The sequence below is a fragment of the Pantherophis guttatus genome, chromosome 4 (genome assembly GCF_059756535.1).
Source record: "Pantherophis guttatus breed Tessera chromosome 4, ASM5975653v1, whole genome shotgun sequence".
Classification (NCBI taxonomy): Eukaryota; Metazoa; Chordata; class Lepidosauria; order Squamata; family Colubridae; genus Pantherophis; species Pantherophis guttatus.
In genome coordinates this window covers 6,933,526-6,953,730 of record NC_142066.1, presented here as the reverse complement: position 1 = coordinate 6,953,730, position 20,205 = coordinate 6,933,526, and the positions used below count along the sequence as shown (strand labels likewise).

At 39.7% G+C, this 20,205-nt stretch overlaps 1 protein-coding gene across 1 annotated transcript in view; it reads right to left on the bottom strand.

The window, feature by feature from the left end:
- LOC132709882 (vomeronasal type-2 receptor 26-like) overlaps positions 1–20,205 on the bottom strand; it is a 32,463-nt gene that overhangs the window by 11,422 nt on the left and 836 nt on the right. Inside the window, exons 2-8 of the mRNA XM_087892332.1 lie at positions 10,644–10,883; positions 7,848–8,663; positions 6,742–6,837; positions 6,109–6,235; positions 2,400–3,291; positions 1,546–1,697; positions 888–1,056 (exon numbers count right to left, since the gene is read on the bottom strand). Coding sequence (XP_087748458.1) covers positions 888–1,056; positions 1,546–1,697; positions 2,400–3,291; positions 6,109–6,235; positions 6,742–6,837; positions 7,848–8,663; positions 10,644–10,883 — 2,492 coding nt within the window. The remainder of the gene's footprint in view (positions 1–887; positions 1,057–1,545; positions 1,698–2,399; positions 3,292–6,108; positions 6,236–6,741; positions 6,838–7,847; positions 8,664–10,643; positions 10,884–20,205) is intronic.

The window sequence follows — 20,205 nt, the reverse complement described above, 5'->3', positions numbered from 1 at the left end:
TGAATTGCTTACTCTATCTTGGAATTCAACTCTCCTTATAGGTTTGGGTTCCCTTCTAGATATATGGCGGTCCCTTCTCAGGTTGTCTTCTGCAATTAATCGATTTGTGAGTGTGCTCAGGGATATCTGCTCTAAGTTTAGGCTATCTAATTGTGTTACAAAGTTGTCCCAGCTAGAGTCCAATGAATTAATAATAATACTCATCATGCTTTCTTGAGTTATTATTTTCCCCCTTTGTAATAATTCTGCTCTTGTGGCATTAAGTTTCAATAGGTGTTCGCTCATGGGGACCCCTGGCTTGAGTTTTGCAGAGTGAAATTCCCTGGATATTCTAGTGGTGGTTGCTCTGCTTTGACTGTAGAATAAACTATATAATTTTTGCATAACTTCATACACAGTTAGGTTGTTATCTATGCTAGGGTACATAGTGGGTGGTATACTTGTTAACAATAGACAAAATGCTTTGTGGTGGATACAATCAATTTCAAATGACCAGGGTTTTTTTGGAGGTTTAGAAATTAAGAAAAGTACATTTTCTCTCATAAAAATAATCTGTAACTGTTGACTCCATTCTAAAAGGTTTCCTCCATCTAATTGTAATTTTGGAAAATTAATAGGCAGTGTTCCAGAATTATTAGAATAATTACTTACTGGGGGTAGCTGTCCATGGTCTGGGATGTGACTGAATTCACAGTAGGGCAATGGTATGCTTGGGCTAATGGAAAAAAAACTGTCAGTAAATTTTTTTTTCTATCATTGCAGGTGAGTACTGCACATGCGCGAGGCCCATTTTGCGCTGGGAGCTGTTAGGTGAGGAGCTTGCGGCTGCTGCTCCTAGGCCTAGGCCCAGGCCTGCCAATGGAATGCTGGGATCACCTCCTGCACACCTGGATTCTACGCTGGATGCATGGATCTGTCGCTGGGTGGCTGGATCCCTGGTGATGACAGGCAGAAGACGCGGCAGCAAGGCGGTCATAAGACGAGGATCATCGGGGTTTGAAGTCTCTGCGGCGGCGACAGCAGCGGCGACGAGTCTCGGCCCATGGATGATGGTCCCTGGATGATCAGAAAAATCTGGTGGAGGTCGTAGGATAGGTGAGTTGTTGGTATGATTTTCTTTTCTTAGGTCCCGTTCCGGCAGTAGTATGGGTGGTGAGTTCGAATCTTGCCATGTAATTGATTTGTAGGTGGTTGGTGTTTTATTGCTTGTAGTCATGTTGGTTTGTATTTGATTTTCGGGTTTTTCTTCGTTTGTTTTAGAGTTTTGGTTAATTTGCTGTGTTAAATTTGAATATTGGCTTTCTATTGGTTGTTGGCCATTCTAAGATGGCCGTCGGAGCAGGAGCGCGGGAACAGATTCGGCTATTTCTGGGTTGTCCGACTGAGGTGGCTTATCTTTTTCTGAGGTGGTGATTTCTCTAATCATCGCTGATGCTTTGGTAGTTGTTTCATGGCTTATTTAGAGGTTTTGGAGTTTAGCGATAAGACTTTCTTCGCTGGCCTGCATCTCCATTAACCTCATTATGGATAGTCTTAGCTCATCACCTCTTTGTAATTTTCCTTCTTGTTGGTCCTCGTTCCTGAGCAGCGAGGTTTGATTGTTGTCTTGCTCACTCTCAGTTAAAGTAGTTCTTGTAGTGGCATCTTTGGTTGTCAGCTGTGCAGCCATTTTCTTGGTGAAGGCTCTTGTGTTTACTCTGTTTATATTTTCAGAGTAAGCATTTGTTTCAGTCATTTTACAGAGTTATGGGCAACCATCCTCTGCTACCATTTTGTTAAAGTTGATGGTTCTAGCCCAATAACTCACTAATCAAAATGTATTTTATTTTCAAGCTTTTATTTTAGACCTGGATAGATCCTAGGCCTCTTTGATCATTAAACCTTTAACGTTACGTTTCTCTCTTTTAGATAACTGGATTTACCTCAGAGAGACCTTTTTATACCTGAGGGGAGGAGTCAGGAATCAGGTAGGATTATGGAAATGAGGGGGCGTGCATTATTGTTAACCCTTGCAGAAATGTAAGAAGGTAGAGATACAGACAAGATATAAACAAGTTAGACATTTTACAAAACAGTTTCTTTTTCAGTTTTATTTTGTTTTTATAATTCTGTCATCTCAAAATGTATGTGGACACTTTTTCTCCTGGTTTAACTTAAAAAAAAATCATGTTTTGATGTTCTTGGGGAAAAAATAACTTAAGTTCCCATAAAACCAGATTTCAGAGCTACAAGTAAATCATGATGGTAAGCTTGGTAACCTTTTAGTAAAGATAAAGAAACTTATAATTATTTCAATTTTTTAATCTTACCAACCCAAAAGCTTATGTATAAAAATAGAAAATAAAAATAAATTTTTTTAAAAAATAAAAAAATAAAAATAAAAAGGTATTTAAACATGCCTTCTTATCAGTTGTTCCCTGTTGTTTAAATCAGGCCTCAAAACAATAATATAACACTTGGGTAAAAAGATGCAACCTAGGAGCCCAGCACTGGAGGATAAAATGGAGAAGATCTCCACAGCCACCATGGCTTTTCCCCTGGTGCTCAGGTACGTTGGGACAAAAGAGACCCACACACTGCAAAAGGCCAACATGCTGAAGGTGATGAACTTGGCTTCATTAAAGCTGTCAGGCAGTTTACGAGCCTGGAAAGCCACAACGAAGCTGGCAAATGAAAGGAAGGCCATATAGCTCAAGACACAATAAAACATAATAACTGACCCTTCGTTGCATTGTAGAACCATTTCTTCAGGGACTGAATGCATGTCTAATTCTGGGAATGGGGGAGAGGTGGACAACCACACAGTACAAATGCTAGCTTGGACTAGAGAGCAGAGAAGGACAATAGAAACAGCCAGTCTTTTCCCCACCCATGTCCTCATCCGAGATCCTGGTTTGGTGGCCTTGAAGGCAAGAGAAACAAGGATGGTTTTGGCCAACACACAAGAGATGGACAATGAAAAGATGATGCCAAACGCAGGCTGTCTGAGGAGACAGGTGACTCTCCCAGGTTGTCCAAGAAAGAGGAAAGGGCAGAGGAAGCAGAACAGAAGGGAGATGAGGAGGGTGTAGGTGAGATCTCGATTATTGGCTTTGACAATGGGACTGTCTTTGTGCTTAATAAATGTTCCCAACACCCATGTCGTGGTAAGGAAGAAGAAAGTAGCAACAATGGCTAAACTGAGTCCTAAAACTTCTTTATAAAATAAGAAGTTAATTGTTTTCATGATACATCCATCTTTCTCATGGTTTACATATTGATCATCAGGACATTGAAAGCAAGCAGCAGTGTCTGAAAGAGAAAAAAAAGATTCATAAGAATTATAACTGTGAATTTTCATTTTTATCCACACCCTGATATTTATATATTTGGTACAAAATATACAACCCGCATTAGGAAAATATATTTAAACCTCTCCCTATGTATGGTTTGTGTGTTGTTGGAATTAAATCAAGGATTCCTTTAAAAACGTACAAAAGTATAGCAAACCCCAGGAATATCTCCATCCGTGTTTCTTTTAAAACTTCCTTTCTTGTGTTTACTCCATAAGGAGAATATAACTGGAAATAAAAAAGAATTGATTTTAAATAGGGAATAATTTATTTATATTCTTCCTAACATCTACAGTATAATATTTGCATTATTGCTACAATAAATGCTTCATTAGTTTGTCCTGTTTCTTCCGACGGAGGTGGTATTCAGCCGGTTCATCAGAACCGGTAGCGGAAATCGTCCACCCACCCCAGCTCTATGCCATCCTATTTAGGAATGTTTTTGAGGCCGGGCGCATATTGGGAAGGCGCACGCGCCAGTAAAGTGTATATGCAGAAGGCCGGGCACATGCGTGGATGGGGTTAGGGTGTGCACACACATTTGTGAACCTGTAGGGAAAGTAAGTGTATACTTACTTATAGTAAGTGTATACTTACTATACCACCCCTGGTTCCAAAAAAATAATTATTTACTTTTATAAATTTCATTTTGATATTTTGAGAGTGTTCTTATATAATTGGGCACATTGTATTGTATGTTTCTGTATTTCTCATCAATAAGAATAGTTTTCACTGAAAAAACAATTCTTCCTCCTTCCTCCTTCCTTCCTGCTTGCTTGCCAGCCATTTAAGTCAGGGGTGGGTTCTACTTACCTTTACTACCGGTTTGCAGTGGGGCCGCGCACGCACACTTTGCTTGCCCACACGTGTGCTCTTCTGCGCATGCGCAGAAGCGTTTTGATGACATCGAGGTCGGTGGGCGGGGCCTCCTGCCAGTTTTACTACTGGTTCTATAGAACCGGTGCAAACCGGAGGCAACCCACCACTGATTTAAGTCCTTATAATAGCAATAGCACTTAGATGTATAAGTGTACACCTAAGATGTATATCACTTCCTAGTGCTTTACACAGAGGTGGGTTTCCCATAATTTTACCACCAGTTTATTGCACACTGAAAATGTGAGCGCTTTACTCACGCGCACGGCTTGCACACATGCACATGGCTTAGAAAACGTGGGTAAATAGGATGGCATAGTTCCAGGGTGGGTGGGCCAGTGGAGCTGGTGGCAGACTCAGACAGTGAGGAGATTGGGGAGAAACATGGGCCAGGGGAAGGTTCTGACGAGTGCTCTGCATCAGAGGCAGAGATGGGGCCAGGGCCGTCTGACAGTTGTCAGCTGCCTTCAGAGTCAGACATAAGTGGGGCAGAAGAACAGCTGGAGCCTGTCCCCAGTGTGCGCATGGACAGAGCTGCCAGGAGAAGGGAACAGCTAAGGAACAAGGGTTGACTCAGGAGTAGGGTGGATGGCGAATGCCCCCCCCATAGGGAATAAAGAGGAGCGAAAGGGGAGTGGAGTTTACAGGAGACAATTAGTTCGCTTAATTGGTTCATGGCTCCTTGCCAAGTTTTGAAGATATCGGCCTGGCAGCTCTCCAAGCCAGATAAGGTCTGTGACTGTAAATTCTTTCTTGCTGGATGTGAATGAGAGGAATTCACAGTAACTTAATAAAAAGGGATTTTTGTCGGGACAAGGAGTCTGCTTCACGCTCTTGGGAAGCCTAGGTCAGAACAGCCACTACCAGTTTACCAGAACTTGTTCAAACCGGCTGAATACCACCACCGGCTTTACAGCCCTCTCTAAGTGGTTTACAGAGTCGGCATATTGCCCTCAACAATCTGACTGCTCATTTTACTGATCTTGGAAGGATGGGTGACTGATACAACCTTGAGCGGGTTAGGCTCAAACTGTGGAAATGAGCACAGTCCGCCTGCATTCCTGCATTCTAAATATTGTGCCACCATCGCTACGTAATATACAGTATGCAGATATTTTAATTTTCTAATCATTTTGTTTCTTATATTTTGTCTGTATTTGACAAAAAAAAGTTCTGAAATGATCACATTTTTTTGCTCCCCTTGTGCACTCTTCATGGTTATTATTTTTCAAATCGCTATTAGGATGGTTGCTTGATTATAAAAAGCCTAACCCATTCGTGGGCATTTTATTTAATGAATTAAAACATTGTTGTAATCATTGTTATGTCATCATCATCATCATCATTGGCATCCTTCAGCCTCAAGAGACTATGGTATCGTGCTCTGGAAAGAGGTCCTAAAACAGCATCTGGTGTGACTAAAAAAGCCCAATTCGAGAGTGGCAATCCCTTCCACACTGCGGGAAGATACATTCCGTCCCCTGCCCAGCCCTCAGATTTTGCTGGTTCCGGGACTGCCTCTTTGCCTCAGCCTGCCGAAACAAGTGTCTCTTCGAATTGGAGAAGGCCATGCTGCGTCTTTAGCCTCCAAGCTGAACGATCAGAGGTCAAGGTTTCCCAGTTGTTAATGTCCATTCCCAGGGCCTTTAGGTCCCTCTTGCAGATATCCTTATATCGCAGCTGTGGTCATCATCATCACTTGAAAATTCCATGGTTAGAACCTATCATTTCTAATCTTGTGAATTTAATTGCATTTCCCCATTTAATTTCTGAATAAAATCTCACGAAGGCACGACTGGAAAATTTAATGAGCTGATTTCATTTCATTTCATTAACTGATTTAATCAGCACCACAAACCGTACAGCCACAAAATCAGAAGATTTTTTTTTTTTAACTTACCCATTTCTTTAGAGATTTTCCCTTCTGGACATGGAACACAATCGTAACAGCAGAATTTTTTCCCTTCATTCTTCCTTTTTTGATAACCAGGGTGACAATAGTCGTTGCACAGAGAAATGGGAAGCACCTAGTTTTCAATATTAAAATGTTGGCAGAAGATTTATTGTTTTGAAGAAAAATGATTTTCTGCCTTCCATGCCTTCCCTGATCTTTGCAGTTTCTCCCACCCAGCATACCCTAGCTTTCTCTTCCATTCCTGCCATGGAGAGGCACCTGCGGAGGGTGGAACCTGCAGAGATTGGGGAAGGCCCTGCCCCCGCGCATGCATGGCAGAGATCCAAAGACCACCTGCTGCACGCACACATGCAAGGTGGAGCTGGGCTGGGGCGACGGCTGGCATGCCCACAGAGAAGGCTCTGCATGCCACCTGCGGCACACATGCCATAGGTTCACCATCATGGGTATATGGTCTCCTGCTAGAGCAGTGGGTTGGACTAGAAGACCTCCAAGGTCCCTTCCAACTCTATTATGTCATTTCTTAATCCTGTTAATCTTCACGAATTGCCGAGAAAGATAAAAGTAGATATGAACCCATCTGAGAAACGTTCATACAAACATTCCTTGAAACAATACCTGGTTAAATGATCTATGCCAGATTATCATGTCTTCATTTATGTCTAATTCCTTTCCACTCGGAGCATCTGGATCCACTTTTCCAACCTTTCGTCTCTGGAAGGTGGAATTGGGAAAGGTGACTATGTTGATGATATCAAATAGCCCTTCCATCTTCTTTTGATCATAAAAAACCAAGGCCTCTCCAAGTGAATTATTGAACTTCATGTCTTTAAGAAATTGGTGGAGCTATATTATTTTTTTTTTAAAAAAATAGAAAAATGAAGAATAGAAAGGTATGAGTCATTTAGTCTTGGTTGTAATATACCTTTCAGGGAGACATTCTGAAAACATGGAAAATCCACTTCTGTACCCCTTTGAGAACCTGTTTACAAGCCTCTGCATATGCAGGTAATAAGAAGGATCAGATAGTTTGAGCAATTGTCAAATGAGGAATAAAATGGATTCTATGCCAGCAGTTTAACAACCGGTTCGCCCAAACCGGCCTGAACAGGTTGAATCCCACCACTGGTGATATGTCTAAAATGCTACAGGGTTTGAAAACCAGGCCCTGGATCTTAATTCATTTAAGCCATCCTTGCATTCTGAAGATGTCCAGGGAACGTAATAGAAGACATAGCAAAGTGATGGTAATAAAATTATACACCTAAATATACCCAAAGGACAGATGTCCATTTTAATAACTGCTTCTTCCTTGTTGGAATCACATCACCCTAATTTTGAACCAGTGGTGAAATCCAAATTTTTTTACTACTGGTTCTGTGGGTGTGGCTTGGTGGGCGTGGTAGGGAAAGGATACTGCAAAATCTCCATTCCCACCCCACTCCAGGGGAAAGATACTGCAAAATCCCCATTTCCTCCCCACTCTTGGGGGAAGGATATTGCAAAATATCCATTCCCACCCCACTCTGGAGCCAGCCAGAGGTGGTATTTGTTGGTTCTCCGAACTGCTCAAAATTTCCGCTACTGGTTCTCCAGAACCTGTCAGAACCTGCTGTATTTCACCCCTGCTTTGAACTTTACCTTTATCTAGTATAAAGTAGTTGTAGCACACAATTCACCTGCCATGGTTGTGCGTCTTCATATCCCGATAATTGGTGCCTCACCAAATTCCTGGGGTTAGATCGAAGTAAGGAGAGAGCATGTAAAGCTTCAGCCAATACATAAACAGCATTATAAATACTATAGCTGTGCCCAGTCAATTGCACCTCAAAAAGTGCCCCAGGAACGTTCTCCAGCCTCTCCTCTCCGGTACAAGTGTCATCATCCAGAAGAGTCATAGGAGGAGATGGCAATAAACAATCAAATACTTGTTCCCAGAAAAGTGGGAAAAACCCATCTTCTTGAATCCAAGGAGGCTTCATGACCTTCAGGAATTCCTTGAACCCTGGAATGTCTCTGGAGTGAATGGTTAAAAAAATGGCCCCATCAAAGAGCTGCCGATCCCATTTTCTTTGCATTCCCGTTAATATGTAATCCATCTGGGCAGTCATGATCCACACTTTTCCCAAAGAACTCTGCCCAAGTCCGGGATCGATCCAAAAAATGATACTCGTCACCCATATAACCGACAAAGATTCTCCGCAGATGATAAAGGTGTTGATCTGTTTGGTAGTGATTTGGTTGTAAATGTTTTTCCCTTTCTCCATCATCTCAAATAATTTATCCCAGTAAGTTAAGAAAGGAATTCTTTGTGTACAAGCAGAGCAGATTCCGTGCTGGGAAAAGAGGGACTCCATGGTCTGCAGAAAATAATCTCCGTGCCTATTATCAATAGCAAGGAGCCCAACCCATCTCCACCCAAAATGCTGAAGCAGTCGGATAATCCCAATATATTGGGTGGACTCATTTGGGACCATGGAGTAATAGAACGGAATCTCAGCACTATGAATATCCTGCGGGGTAAATGACCCATATGTAAGCTAAAAGAAAAGAAACACATATTATACTGTCAATACCAGCATCTATTTCTTACATATTTAGTTTTGCATGTACTGACAGCAGCAAGGATTGCATTTGCAAATATTGGAAAAATGAGAACACCCCGACAGATGAGGATGCAATTCGGAAAATGTTAGATTGTGCTGAGATGGACAGACTGACTTTAAAACTAAAAGACAGAGAAGGCAGAATATTACTTGATACGGAATAGATTCTATGAATGGTTAGAGAGAAGAGGTAGAAATTAGATTATTGCTATGTATGAATTAAATATAAAGATGATTTATCATTTATAAATATGCCAATATAATTAACAAAATTATAAATAAGCCAATATAAAGAGAAATTTAGCCAAACTATTCTGTTACGTTATCACTATTGCTACTAGTATATGTGTTAATATTTCTTTTTGTCTTTTCCTTGTTTTTTCTTTTGTAAATGATACACCCTGACGATACACAGAATTCAAAATGTTTATGAATAAAATAAATTAAAAAAACCCATCTATTTCTCTTTTGCTATTTGTGAAACTAATACTGGTCAACATTGATCAGATTGTTGAGCTATGTGGACATCATTCAGAGACAATCAATTTTTTTTTAAATATAAAAGTTATTATTTTTTTAAAAAAGATAAACATACAATTTTCCCTTAAACAGCGTGTCATCTGGATACGAATAGCTCTGTGCAATAACCATTAAAATTTACAACAACATTCATTACATTAATATTAATTCTCTAATCTTACATTTGTAGTCTATTGAACAATTGAACATAGTAACTTATTCATTTTTCCCTCTTAACATATCTTCTAATAAGAATACAATAATAATATCAAGCATAATAATCCTAATAATAACAATTATAATGTTTACATCTCTATCTTGACATAGTTTCTACTCTTCTTTAATCTCTTTCTTTTATTTCCAACTTCCATTTTTATTCTCTAACAATTGAATAAAATAATCCCTATATCATATAATATTCAGTTTGTCCTTTCTCCTTAATTGCAAGCATTAATCTGTTCATTTCTGCACATTCTAATATTTTCCTAATCACATTCTCATCAGTCGGGACCTCTTCACTTTTCCAAATTCATGCAAATACTATTCCAGCTGCGATTAATACATGAATAAATATATGTTCTCTTTACTATAAATTTCAGGTAAAACCCCCAACAAAAATATTTCTGATTTTAAATCAATGTGCTGTTTTATCATCTTTTCCACCATGTATTTTTGTCCAGTACTTTTTTGCTTCTACACATGTCCACCACATATGATAATAAGACCTAGGTATCAGGTGGTATATAGGGATGCGGTGGCTCAGTGGCTAAGATGCTGAGCTTGTCAATTGAAAGGTCGGCAGTTCAGCGGTTCAAATCCCTAGTGCTGCATAACGGGGTGAGCTCCCGTTACTTGTCCCAGCTTCTGCCAACCTAGCAGTTCGAAAGCATGTAAAAAATGCAAGTAGAAAAATAGGGACCACCTTTGGTGGGAAGGTAACAGTGTTTTGTGCACATTTGGCATTTAGTCATGCCAGCCACATGACCATGGAGACATCTTCGGACAGCACTGGCTCTTCAACTTTGAAATGGAGATGAGCACTGCTCCCTAGAGTTGGGAATGACTAGCACATATGTGTGAGGGGAACCTTTATCTTTACCTTTACCTATCTGGTGGCACTTCCAACATTTGGCTGACTTATCTTTAAACATCTTTGCCAACCTCGCCGGTGCAAAGTGCCATCTATAAAACATTTTATACAGATTTTCTTTATATGCAGTTGACATCGTTAATTTGTAATTCCTGTCCCACAGTTTCTGCCATTTATCTAATTCTATTGTATGACCAAAACTGTTTTCCTGTGCAATCATTGAAAAACAATCAATTGTTGATAAACTTGCTTGAGAAAAAGAAAGGAGGAGGGAATTTTTATGCCTCCGTTCTCAAAGATCCTACCTGTGGAATCTTGTAAAACTGTAAAAGGTTAGCGATATAGGAGGAAGTTTCAAAGCTGAGTCCCCCAATGATGGAAATGAGATTCTTCCTGGTGTCACACTTATAGTTGGGGACAAATTTTTGTAACCTGAAGAGGAGGTCTATAGTAGTTCGATAGGTCATCATAGCATTGTAGTAGCTGTCATGGATATGGAAGCCAAGAGTGATGTTGGACAAGATTTTTGGATTCTCATTGATCTCCTTCACAGCAAAGACCAAGGAAAGGACATGCTGGTAGAATTTTGTCAGCGCTCTAAAAATAGGATAATTTATAGATATCATTAACTACGTCTAGATTATTGTCGCAAGTGCTTCACTCCGTATGCATGTGTATATGAAATGGCGGATCCATTTCTATTGCTTAGTCTATGACAACTAACTAGAGGTTCTTGTCTAAAGTTTCACATAGTTCCTGACTGACAAAAATGTTCTTTGGTTTTGAAGAAGTAAAATTGTTCTGTTGTTGTCACGCTATAAACTAGTTCACAGGAAGCTCTATTTACAAGGTAGAAACTTCCACATTTCTTGTAGCTGTATATAATAATAATAGTAATAGCAATAGTAATAGTAATAATATAATTTCTAACAGTTAATAAAGTTCTACCAGCAAATGGGGAGAACATTGGTGAAGTCAACATCAGACGAGGAATCTTCCAGGGAGACTCACTTTCACCACTACCATTCAACATGACAATTCCATTGACAATAATCCTATGAAACACAAAACTGGGATACCAAATCTCATGCCAACATGGCAAGATAAACCATTTACTATACATGGACGACTTAAAAATGTATGCAAAAAGTCCCACTGAACTTAAATCAATATTCAACACAGTTCAACTGTTCAGCAGCGGCATCAAAATGAACTTTGGACTTGAAAAATGTGCTATATTATCCATGCAGCAAGGAAAAATGGAAAAAATAGAAGGAATAGAACTGGGAAATGGAAACATAGTAAAAGCATTAACAAAGGATGATGGTTACAAATACCTATGCATATTGGAAGCAGATATCGTCTTGAATGGAAACATCAAAGAGTCAACGCAAAAGGAATACATCAGGAGGGTCCACAAAATATTAAAATCAAAGCTGAATGCTGGAAACATAATTAAAGCCATTAATACATGGGCAGTTCCAGTGATACGCTACTCAGCTGGAATCATCAACTGGACTGTGGCTGAACTGGAAAACTTGGACCAGAAAACGCACAAACTTTTGAATATGTTCCACGCTTTACATACAGGAAGTGACATTGACAGGTTGTACCTGCCAAGAAAAATAGGGGGCAGAGGACTATTGCAAATCCATCAAACTGTAGAAGAAGAAAAACGAAGTTTGAATGATTATGTGAACCAAAGTACAGAAAAATTGCTGCAGGCTGTGAAGACAGAGAACATTATAAAAACAATAGAAACAAAGGCAGAATATAAGGAAAAACAGCTGGATTACAGATTAAATAGATGGAAAACCAAAGCTTTGGATGGACAGCACTTGAAAAAATTGAAGGAAAATGTGATGACAACTTTACATGGGCATGGCTTAAGATGGGAGCCATCAAGAAAGAAACAGAAGGTTCAATACTAGCTGCTCAAGAACAAGCACTACAAACTAATGCCATGAAAACAAAGATACAAAAATCCACCGACAATCCAAACTGCCAACTTTGCAACAACAAAGTCAAAACTGTTTCACATTTAATATGTGAATGCAGCAAAATCTCACAAACTGGTTATAAAGATAGACACGACCGAGTTGCTAAATTAATCCACTGGTCATTATGTAAAAAATACAACTTACCTGTATCCAAAAAGTCATGGGAACATAAAGTGGAAAAAGTTATAGAAAATGAGAAGATGAAGATCTTGTGGGACTTTTGAATACAGACAGATCATCACTTGGAACACAACACACCAGATATCACAGTTGTTTAAAACTGAAATGTACAATTTAGTGACATTGCAGTACCAGGAGATGCCAGAGTCAAAGAAAAAGAACTGAAAAAAATCATGAAATATTGCGACCTGGCCATCGAAACTCCACGGCCATGGATGAAAGATGTAACAATGATACCCATTGTCATTGGGGCACTTGGTACCATGTCCAAGAATTTTATAAGATACATCAACAAATTGCAGCTTCCTGCAATAACACCAGCGGAACTGCAAAAAACTGTGCTACTTGGAATATCGTACATCTTAAGAAGGGACTTGGTTGATACCTAGGACGCTGGCAGCAACCTGTATCAACCATTAGCATCAGTCAGTGGTATTTGTGATGCATTTTTGAATGTTCAGTTTCATGTTTGAAACTGAACATTCAATTTAAACATGAAACTCATGACTCATAAATTTAAACTCATAAATGCATCAATTTAAACATGAAACTCGTGATTGAATTTCATGTTTAATGAATAAAGTATATAATAATAATACACCAGTGGCCAAAATTGTGGAAACTTTTTGGGAAAAGTGTATTTTTGAGGTTTGATGGCTAATAACACCACTTTTTTTGAGTTTCAGGATAATCCTATTCCACTGCTGGAATGGCCCAGACCTTAACCCAATTTAACATCTATGGAGCCAACTAAAGAAACTTGTTAGTCAGAAGTGACCCAGCAGTAAAACCCACTTAATAGAAGCAATCATTCAATCTTGGTTTTACATCATAACAGCTGCAGAACTAAAAGACTTGGTTCACTCCATGGGAAGATGTTGTAAGGCCATAATTCATGCTAAATTCATGCTTACCCAACTAAGTATTAACTGAGGTGATAATTTTTGTATATCTCATTTTTTCTCTGGGGATAATTTTTATATATCTCGTTTTTTTCTACATGTTTCACTTTTCTTCTTTATACTGTAACTGCTATTCTAATAGCAAATCCTTCATAAACATTACTGCATTACATTCTTGATTAAATTATCTTTCCATTGATATATAACTTTATGGTACTACTCCAAAGAAAAGTGGTGTTATTAGCTAGTTTTAGAAAATACACTTTTCCCAAAAGGTTTCCACAATTTTGACCACTGCTATAGTCTCCCTTTATTTCTTTGTTGGTAAATTTAAATTTAACACAAAATAGTTTGTTGCAGAAGCAACTGCCTGCAAAGGCTCCTGGACTGGAGCTGAAAGGCGGAATTGGAAGCAGTATGCTCCGTCCCATTTTTGGGTAGACCAGGTTGCCTGATAGACCGGTCTCACTGGAAAAACACTTTAATATATATATTTTCCCCTAGGTATTCTCCTTTTGACATAAAGGAGATTTTAATCTATTGTTTCATCTTTCCAAACATAGAATTTAGTTGCATCTTTAAAAAAACAATAGCTTTATTACACTCCATATTCAGAGTAAGCAAATCTTACGCTCTTCGCCAAATCATTCCTTGTTTTTTTCTATATATGTTGAATAGAATAGAATAGAATAGAATAGAATAGAATAGAATAGAATAGAATAGAATAGAATAGAATATAATTTTTTATTGGCCAAGCATCATTGGACACACAAGGAATTTGTCTTGGTGCATACGCTCTCAGTATGCATAAAAGAAAAGATATGTTGAATAGAATTGAATAACAGAGTTGGAAGGGGTCTTGGAGGCCTTCTAGTCTAACCCCCTGCTTAGGCAGGAAACCCTAAACCACTTCAGACAAATGGTTATCCAACCTCTTCTTAAAAATTTCCAGTGTTGGAGCATTCACAACTTCTGGAGGCAAGTTGTTCCACTGATTAATTGTTCTAACTGTCAGAAAATTTCTCCTTAGTTCTAAGTTGCTTCTCTCCTTGATTAGTTTCCACCCATTGCTTCTCCTCCTGCCCTCAGGTGCTTTGGAGAATAGCTTGACTCCCTCTTCTTTGTGGCAGCCCCTGAGATATTGGAACTCCTAGTCCTTTTCATTAAACTAGACATACCCAGTTCTTGCAACTGTTCTTCATATGTTTCAGCCTCCAGTCCCCTCATCATCTTGGTTGCTCTTCTCTGCACTCTTTCTAGAGTCTCAACATCTTTTTTTTACATCGTAGTGACCAAAACTGAATGCAGTATTCCAAGTGTGGCCTTACCAAGGCATTATAAAGTGGTATAAACACTTCACGTGATGTTGGCACCTATTCTTTAGAGTTAAAAGCTGTTTGAAAAAAAGCACATGAAAACTCGATCTGGATAAGTAACTGCTTGAGTTTTCATGGAGTTTTGGGCTGTAGGCTAAAGAAGACTTTTGTGCTCTCATTAAGATACTTCATTTTGTTTTTAAGAAAATGACATGAGAAGGTGAATATAAATTGCTGGATCACAAATCTCTAAGACACAGGGATTTAATAAAATGAAAACAATCTTTAAAAGATAACCTCAGTCTATTAAGAATAAATAAGAATAGAATTTACTGATTTGTTATTTTTTTTAAAGAGAGCATCAACATCCAACTTCAAACAAAGTTCATTTGAAAGACAGAATTAGAAATTTATCTACAGCGCTCTTTATAACTGAAAAGATTCTCTCTCTCTCTCTTTCTCTCATCTATCTATCTATCTATCTATCTATCTATCTATCTATCTATCTATACAGTATATCATCTTTCCAAACATAGAATTTTGTTGCATCATAAACAAACAGTAGCATTATTATACTCCATATTCCATCATGCTGCATCTTTCATCAGAAAGGGTCCACATAATATAATCTAATAACAGAGTTGGAAGGGACCTTGGAGGTCTTCTAGTCCAACCCCCTGCTTAGGCAGGAAACCCTACACCACGTCAGACAAATGGGAAGAAAATTTACTCACCCCCCCCCCCTATTTATTACAATCCCTCTACCTAGAGATGCCACAAAGCTGAAAAGATAAGAATTCCTTACTCTGGATTGCCAAAATATTCCTGAGAGGGATGCTGCTGAAATGAGAGTTCGTTGAAATGGTAGTTCGCCATGGATACCATTTCACCAATGACAAGGTCCCCTTCCTGGTACCATTCATTCGGGACAATTATGGGATCACCTGGATCACAGGGCAAAGATTGAACTCTGAAAAGTGGAAATAGGAGAAGAAAGAACATTTGGGCAGCAAATGCTCTCTAAGTATAGAACTTTCACTACCAGCAGCTTCCAATATTAGTCTGCGTTCACCGGTCTCAAAATTCCTATTAGGAGTAAGGATGAAGATTAAGTTTTAGCCCTGATTCTTCTTGCATATAGCGCTTAAATGCAGACGTTCCAAATGGCACTGAAGACAAATGAATTTTGGGGCAGTTGAAATCTCAGGGCTTGTGTGTCATTTTCTTCTCCTACCCAATCTCCACGGGAAAGACTGTTCCTTGATTTTCATTTCTCTAAAGTCTTAGTTAACTCCTACCCTCAAAACGACGCTATAGAGCACTGCACACCAGAATAACTAGACACTAGAACAGTTTTTTCCCAAACGCCATCACTCTGCTAAACAAATAATTCCCTCAACACTGACAAACTAGTTATTAAGTCTGCATTACTGTTAATTTTCTCATTGTTCCTATCACCCATCTCCTCCCACTTATGACTGTATGACTGTAACCTTGTTGCTGGTATCCTTACGATTTATATTGACTGTTTCCTAATATGATTTGATTGCTTATTTGTTCCCTATGACTATCATTAAATGTTGTACCTTATGATTCTTGATGAATGTATCTTTTCTTTTATGTACACCGAGAGCATATGGACCAAGACAAATTCCTTGTGTGTCCAATCACACTTGGCCAATAAAGAATTCTATTCTATTCTATTCTATTCTGTTCTGTTCTGTTCTGTTCTGTTCCGTTCCGTTCCGTTCCGTTCCGTTCCGTTCCGTTCCGTTCCGTTCCGTTCCATTCCATTCCATTCCATTCTATTCTATTCTATTCTGTTCTATTCTATTCTATTCTATTCTATTCTATTCTATTCTAGTGTTTACAGATTTTACAAAGAGAACAAATTATTATCTTTAGAATAATTCTAGTGGGGAACAAAATTATGCCTTCAGCATTTTTTTCTTCCACTGTTGGACATATATATATATATATTTAAGGATATTGAATTTAATATGTCCTAATTTCTTTTCTCTTTGTGGCATGATGAGCCATGGTGGCGCAGTGGTTAGAATGCAGTACTGCAGGCTACTTCTGCCGGCTTCCTGCAATTTGGCAGTTCAAATCTCACCAGGCTCAAGGTTGACTCAGCCTTCTATCCTTCTGAGGTGGGCAAAATGAGGACCTAAATTGTTGGGGGAAATATGCTGACCAGAGGTAGGTTTCACATATTTTTACCACCGGTTTGCCCCGAGCACGCACCTTCCGCACATGTGCTTTGCTCATACACGCAGCTTGCATGCATGCGCCCAGTTTAGAAAATGTGGCTAAATAGGACGGCATAGCACCGGGGTGAGTGGGCAGGCCCATCCATCATTTCCACTACCGGTTTGCACAAACCGGTCTGAACCAGCTGAATGCCACCACTGATGCTGACTCTGTAAACCGCTTAGAGTGGGCTGTAAAGCATTGTAAAGTGGTATATAAGTCTAAGTGCTATTGCTATTTCTATGATAACTGGAAAAATTCAGAGGGGTATTTCAAAGCCATTCTCTGACTATTAAAACTTGGATGATTTTCTATTTTGGAAAAGTAAGAAAGAAAGGAGGGGGAAAAACCTCACCAAATAACAGAACATTTGAGTAAAAGCCAGGATTTAAACTTTGCATCATTTAGTAACCGAAAATATGCATGTGCACCGAGCGGCTGCTCTTCCGCTTTCTGGTGTTCCACCATCACATGTGAAGACCAGCTGGCCAGTTCACCGGAACCCAGAAGAGCAACGGGCAATGGCTCATGGGCCCAAAGATGCAGAGAGGGGATCCCAGCAATCACTTTCTAGAAAAGCAGAGCTGTTGACCAGGACAGGTGGTCAGAAAATTTCTCCTTAGTTCTAATCTGCTTCTCTCCTTGATTAGTTTCCACCCATTGCTTCTTGTCCTACCCTCAGGTGCTTTTGAGAATAGCTTGACTCCCTCTTCTTTGTGGCAGCCCCTGAGTTATTGGAACACTGCTATCATGTCTCCCCTAGTCCTTCTTTTCATTAAATTAGACATACCCAGTTCCTGCAACCAGTCTTCATGTTTTATCCTCCAGTCCCCTAATCATCTTTGTTGCTCTTCTCTGCACTCTTTCTAGAGTCTCAACATCTTTTTTACATCGTGGCGACCAAAACTGAATGCAGTATTCCAAGTGTGGCCTTACCAAGGCATTATAAAGTGGTATTAACACTTCATGTGAAGATAAAGATAAAAGTTTCCCCTGGCCAGTCGTTTCTGATTCTAATGGGTGGTGCTCATCTCCATTCCTTAGCTGAGGGAACCAGCTTCATCTGAATCCTTTCCCATGGTTACGTGTTCAGCATTACTATATGCTGAGCAATAGCAGTGGCACTTAGAGTTATATACCGCTTTACAGTGCTTTACAACTCTCTCTAAGCAGTTTACAGAGTCAGCATATTGCCCACAACACTTTGGGTCCTCATTTTACCCACCTTGAAAGGATGGAAGGCTGAGTCAACTTTGAACCTGGTGAGATTTGAACTGCCAAATTGCTGGCAGCCGGCAGTCAACAGAAAATAGCCTGCAGTGCAGCATTCTAACCATTGCGCCACCAAAGCTCATAGGTTGTGGGGCTTATGGAACACTGTTATCTTCCCACCTAAGTGGTACCTATTTATCTACTCACATTTGCATGCTTTCTGCTAAGTGGGCAGGAGCTTGGGCAAGTAACGGGAGCTCACCCATCACATGGCACCTGTATCTCAAACGCAGGCTGTCAGCTTTCCAGTGAACAAACTCAGTGGCTTTAACTGCTGAGCCATCATGCCCCCGATGTGCTTTAACCTTCGCTTATTTTCCAGTCTTTATCAAATTGTATTAAACACCTATGTGAAAGGAAAGTGTAATAGCTGTTACCTGCCAAGGCTGGAGATTTGTGAGTTGAATCACTTTTCCCACCATCCTTTTGTTCCGATTTTGTCCATTTGATAGTAAAGTTTGCAAAGAATGCGCCACAGTGTAGACACCATTATAGATACCGTAACTATGACCAGTCATTTCCATTTCAAAGATCACTTCCGGCAGCCTCTCCAGTTTTTCTTCCCCAGTGCATTGTCCAGTATCCATTTTTGGAAATCCCGAATGAGGAAAGAAACAGTCAAATGCTTGCTCCCAAAATTCCTTTATAAATCCATCTCTCTGCCTTAAAGGTTTTATGGACTGAACAAAATCCGGAAATCCCAAAACATTGTTTGATTGGATTTGAAAGGAAATGGCCCCATTGAACAATTGCAGATTCCAAGTCTTTTGAATTCCTGTGAGTATAAAATCCAACTGACTGGTCATGACCCAAACTTTTGTAAAGGACATATTCACTTCAAAGGTAGGATCCAACAAAAATATGACACTTGTGAACCATACAAGCAACAAAGATTCTCCATAAATGATAAATGTGTTTGCCTTGTTGTCTATGTAAAGTTGATGAAGAGTAGATGTTATGCCACCAAATTTATCCAAGTTATCAAAAGTGGGAATTCCTGGGACCTGTTGCAGGAAGGCTGAACAGATTTCGTTCTGTAAGAGCAAAAGCTGCAGTTTATGCAAAAATTGTTCTCCGCTGTCAGACTCGGAAGCAAAAAGGCCCAACCCACTTCCATCCAAATTGTTGTAGCAATCGTAAAATCCCAATGTATAGAGTAGCTTCATTTGGGGCCATAAAATAAAGTGAGGATAATTGACTACCATAAAATGCTTCCGGTGGATAGGAACCATAAGTCAGCTGAAAGAAAGTCAAAACAGGTTGAACTAGATTAATGGAATAATAGAATAACAGAGTTGGAAAGGACCTTGGAGGTCTTCTAGTCCAACTTTGGCTCAAGCAGAAAACCCTATACCATTTCAGACAAATGGTTGTCCAATCTCTTCTTAAAAAGAGCACCCACAAGTTCTGGAGGCAAGTCTGATTAATTGTTCTCACTGTCAGGAAATTTCTCCTAGTTCTAGGTCGCTTCTCTCCTTTAGTAGTTTCCATCCATTGCTCCTTGTCCTGCCTTCAGATGCTTTGGAGTATAGGTTGACCTGCCTCTTCTTCCTGGAAGCCATTTAGATATTTGAACAATACTATCATGCCACCCCCTAGTCCTTCTTTTCATGAAACTAGATAAAGGTAAGGATTCCCCTTGCACATATGTACTAGTCATTCCCAACTCTAGGGGGCGGTGCTCATCTCCGTTTCAAAGCCAAAGAGCCAGCGCTGTCGAAAGACATCTCCGTGGTCATATGACTGGCATGACTAAATGCCAAAGGCACATGGAATTTGCGGGACCGCCTACTACCACCAATAGCCTCCCACCGGCTGGTACGCTCTCATAGAGAGGGGCTCCTCCGGGTGCCATCGGCCAAACAATGTCAACTGGCAGCCCCCAGGGGGAGACCCTTCTCTGTGGGGGCACCTACTATCTGGAACGAGCTCCCCCCGGAGATA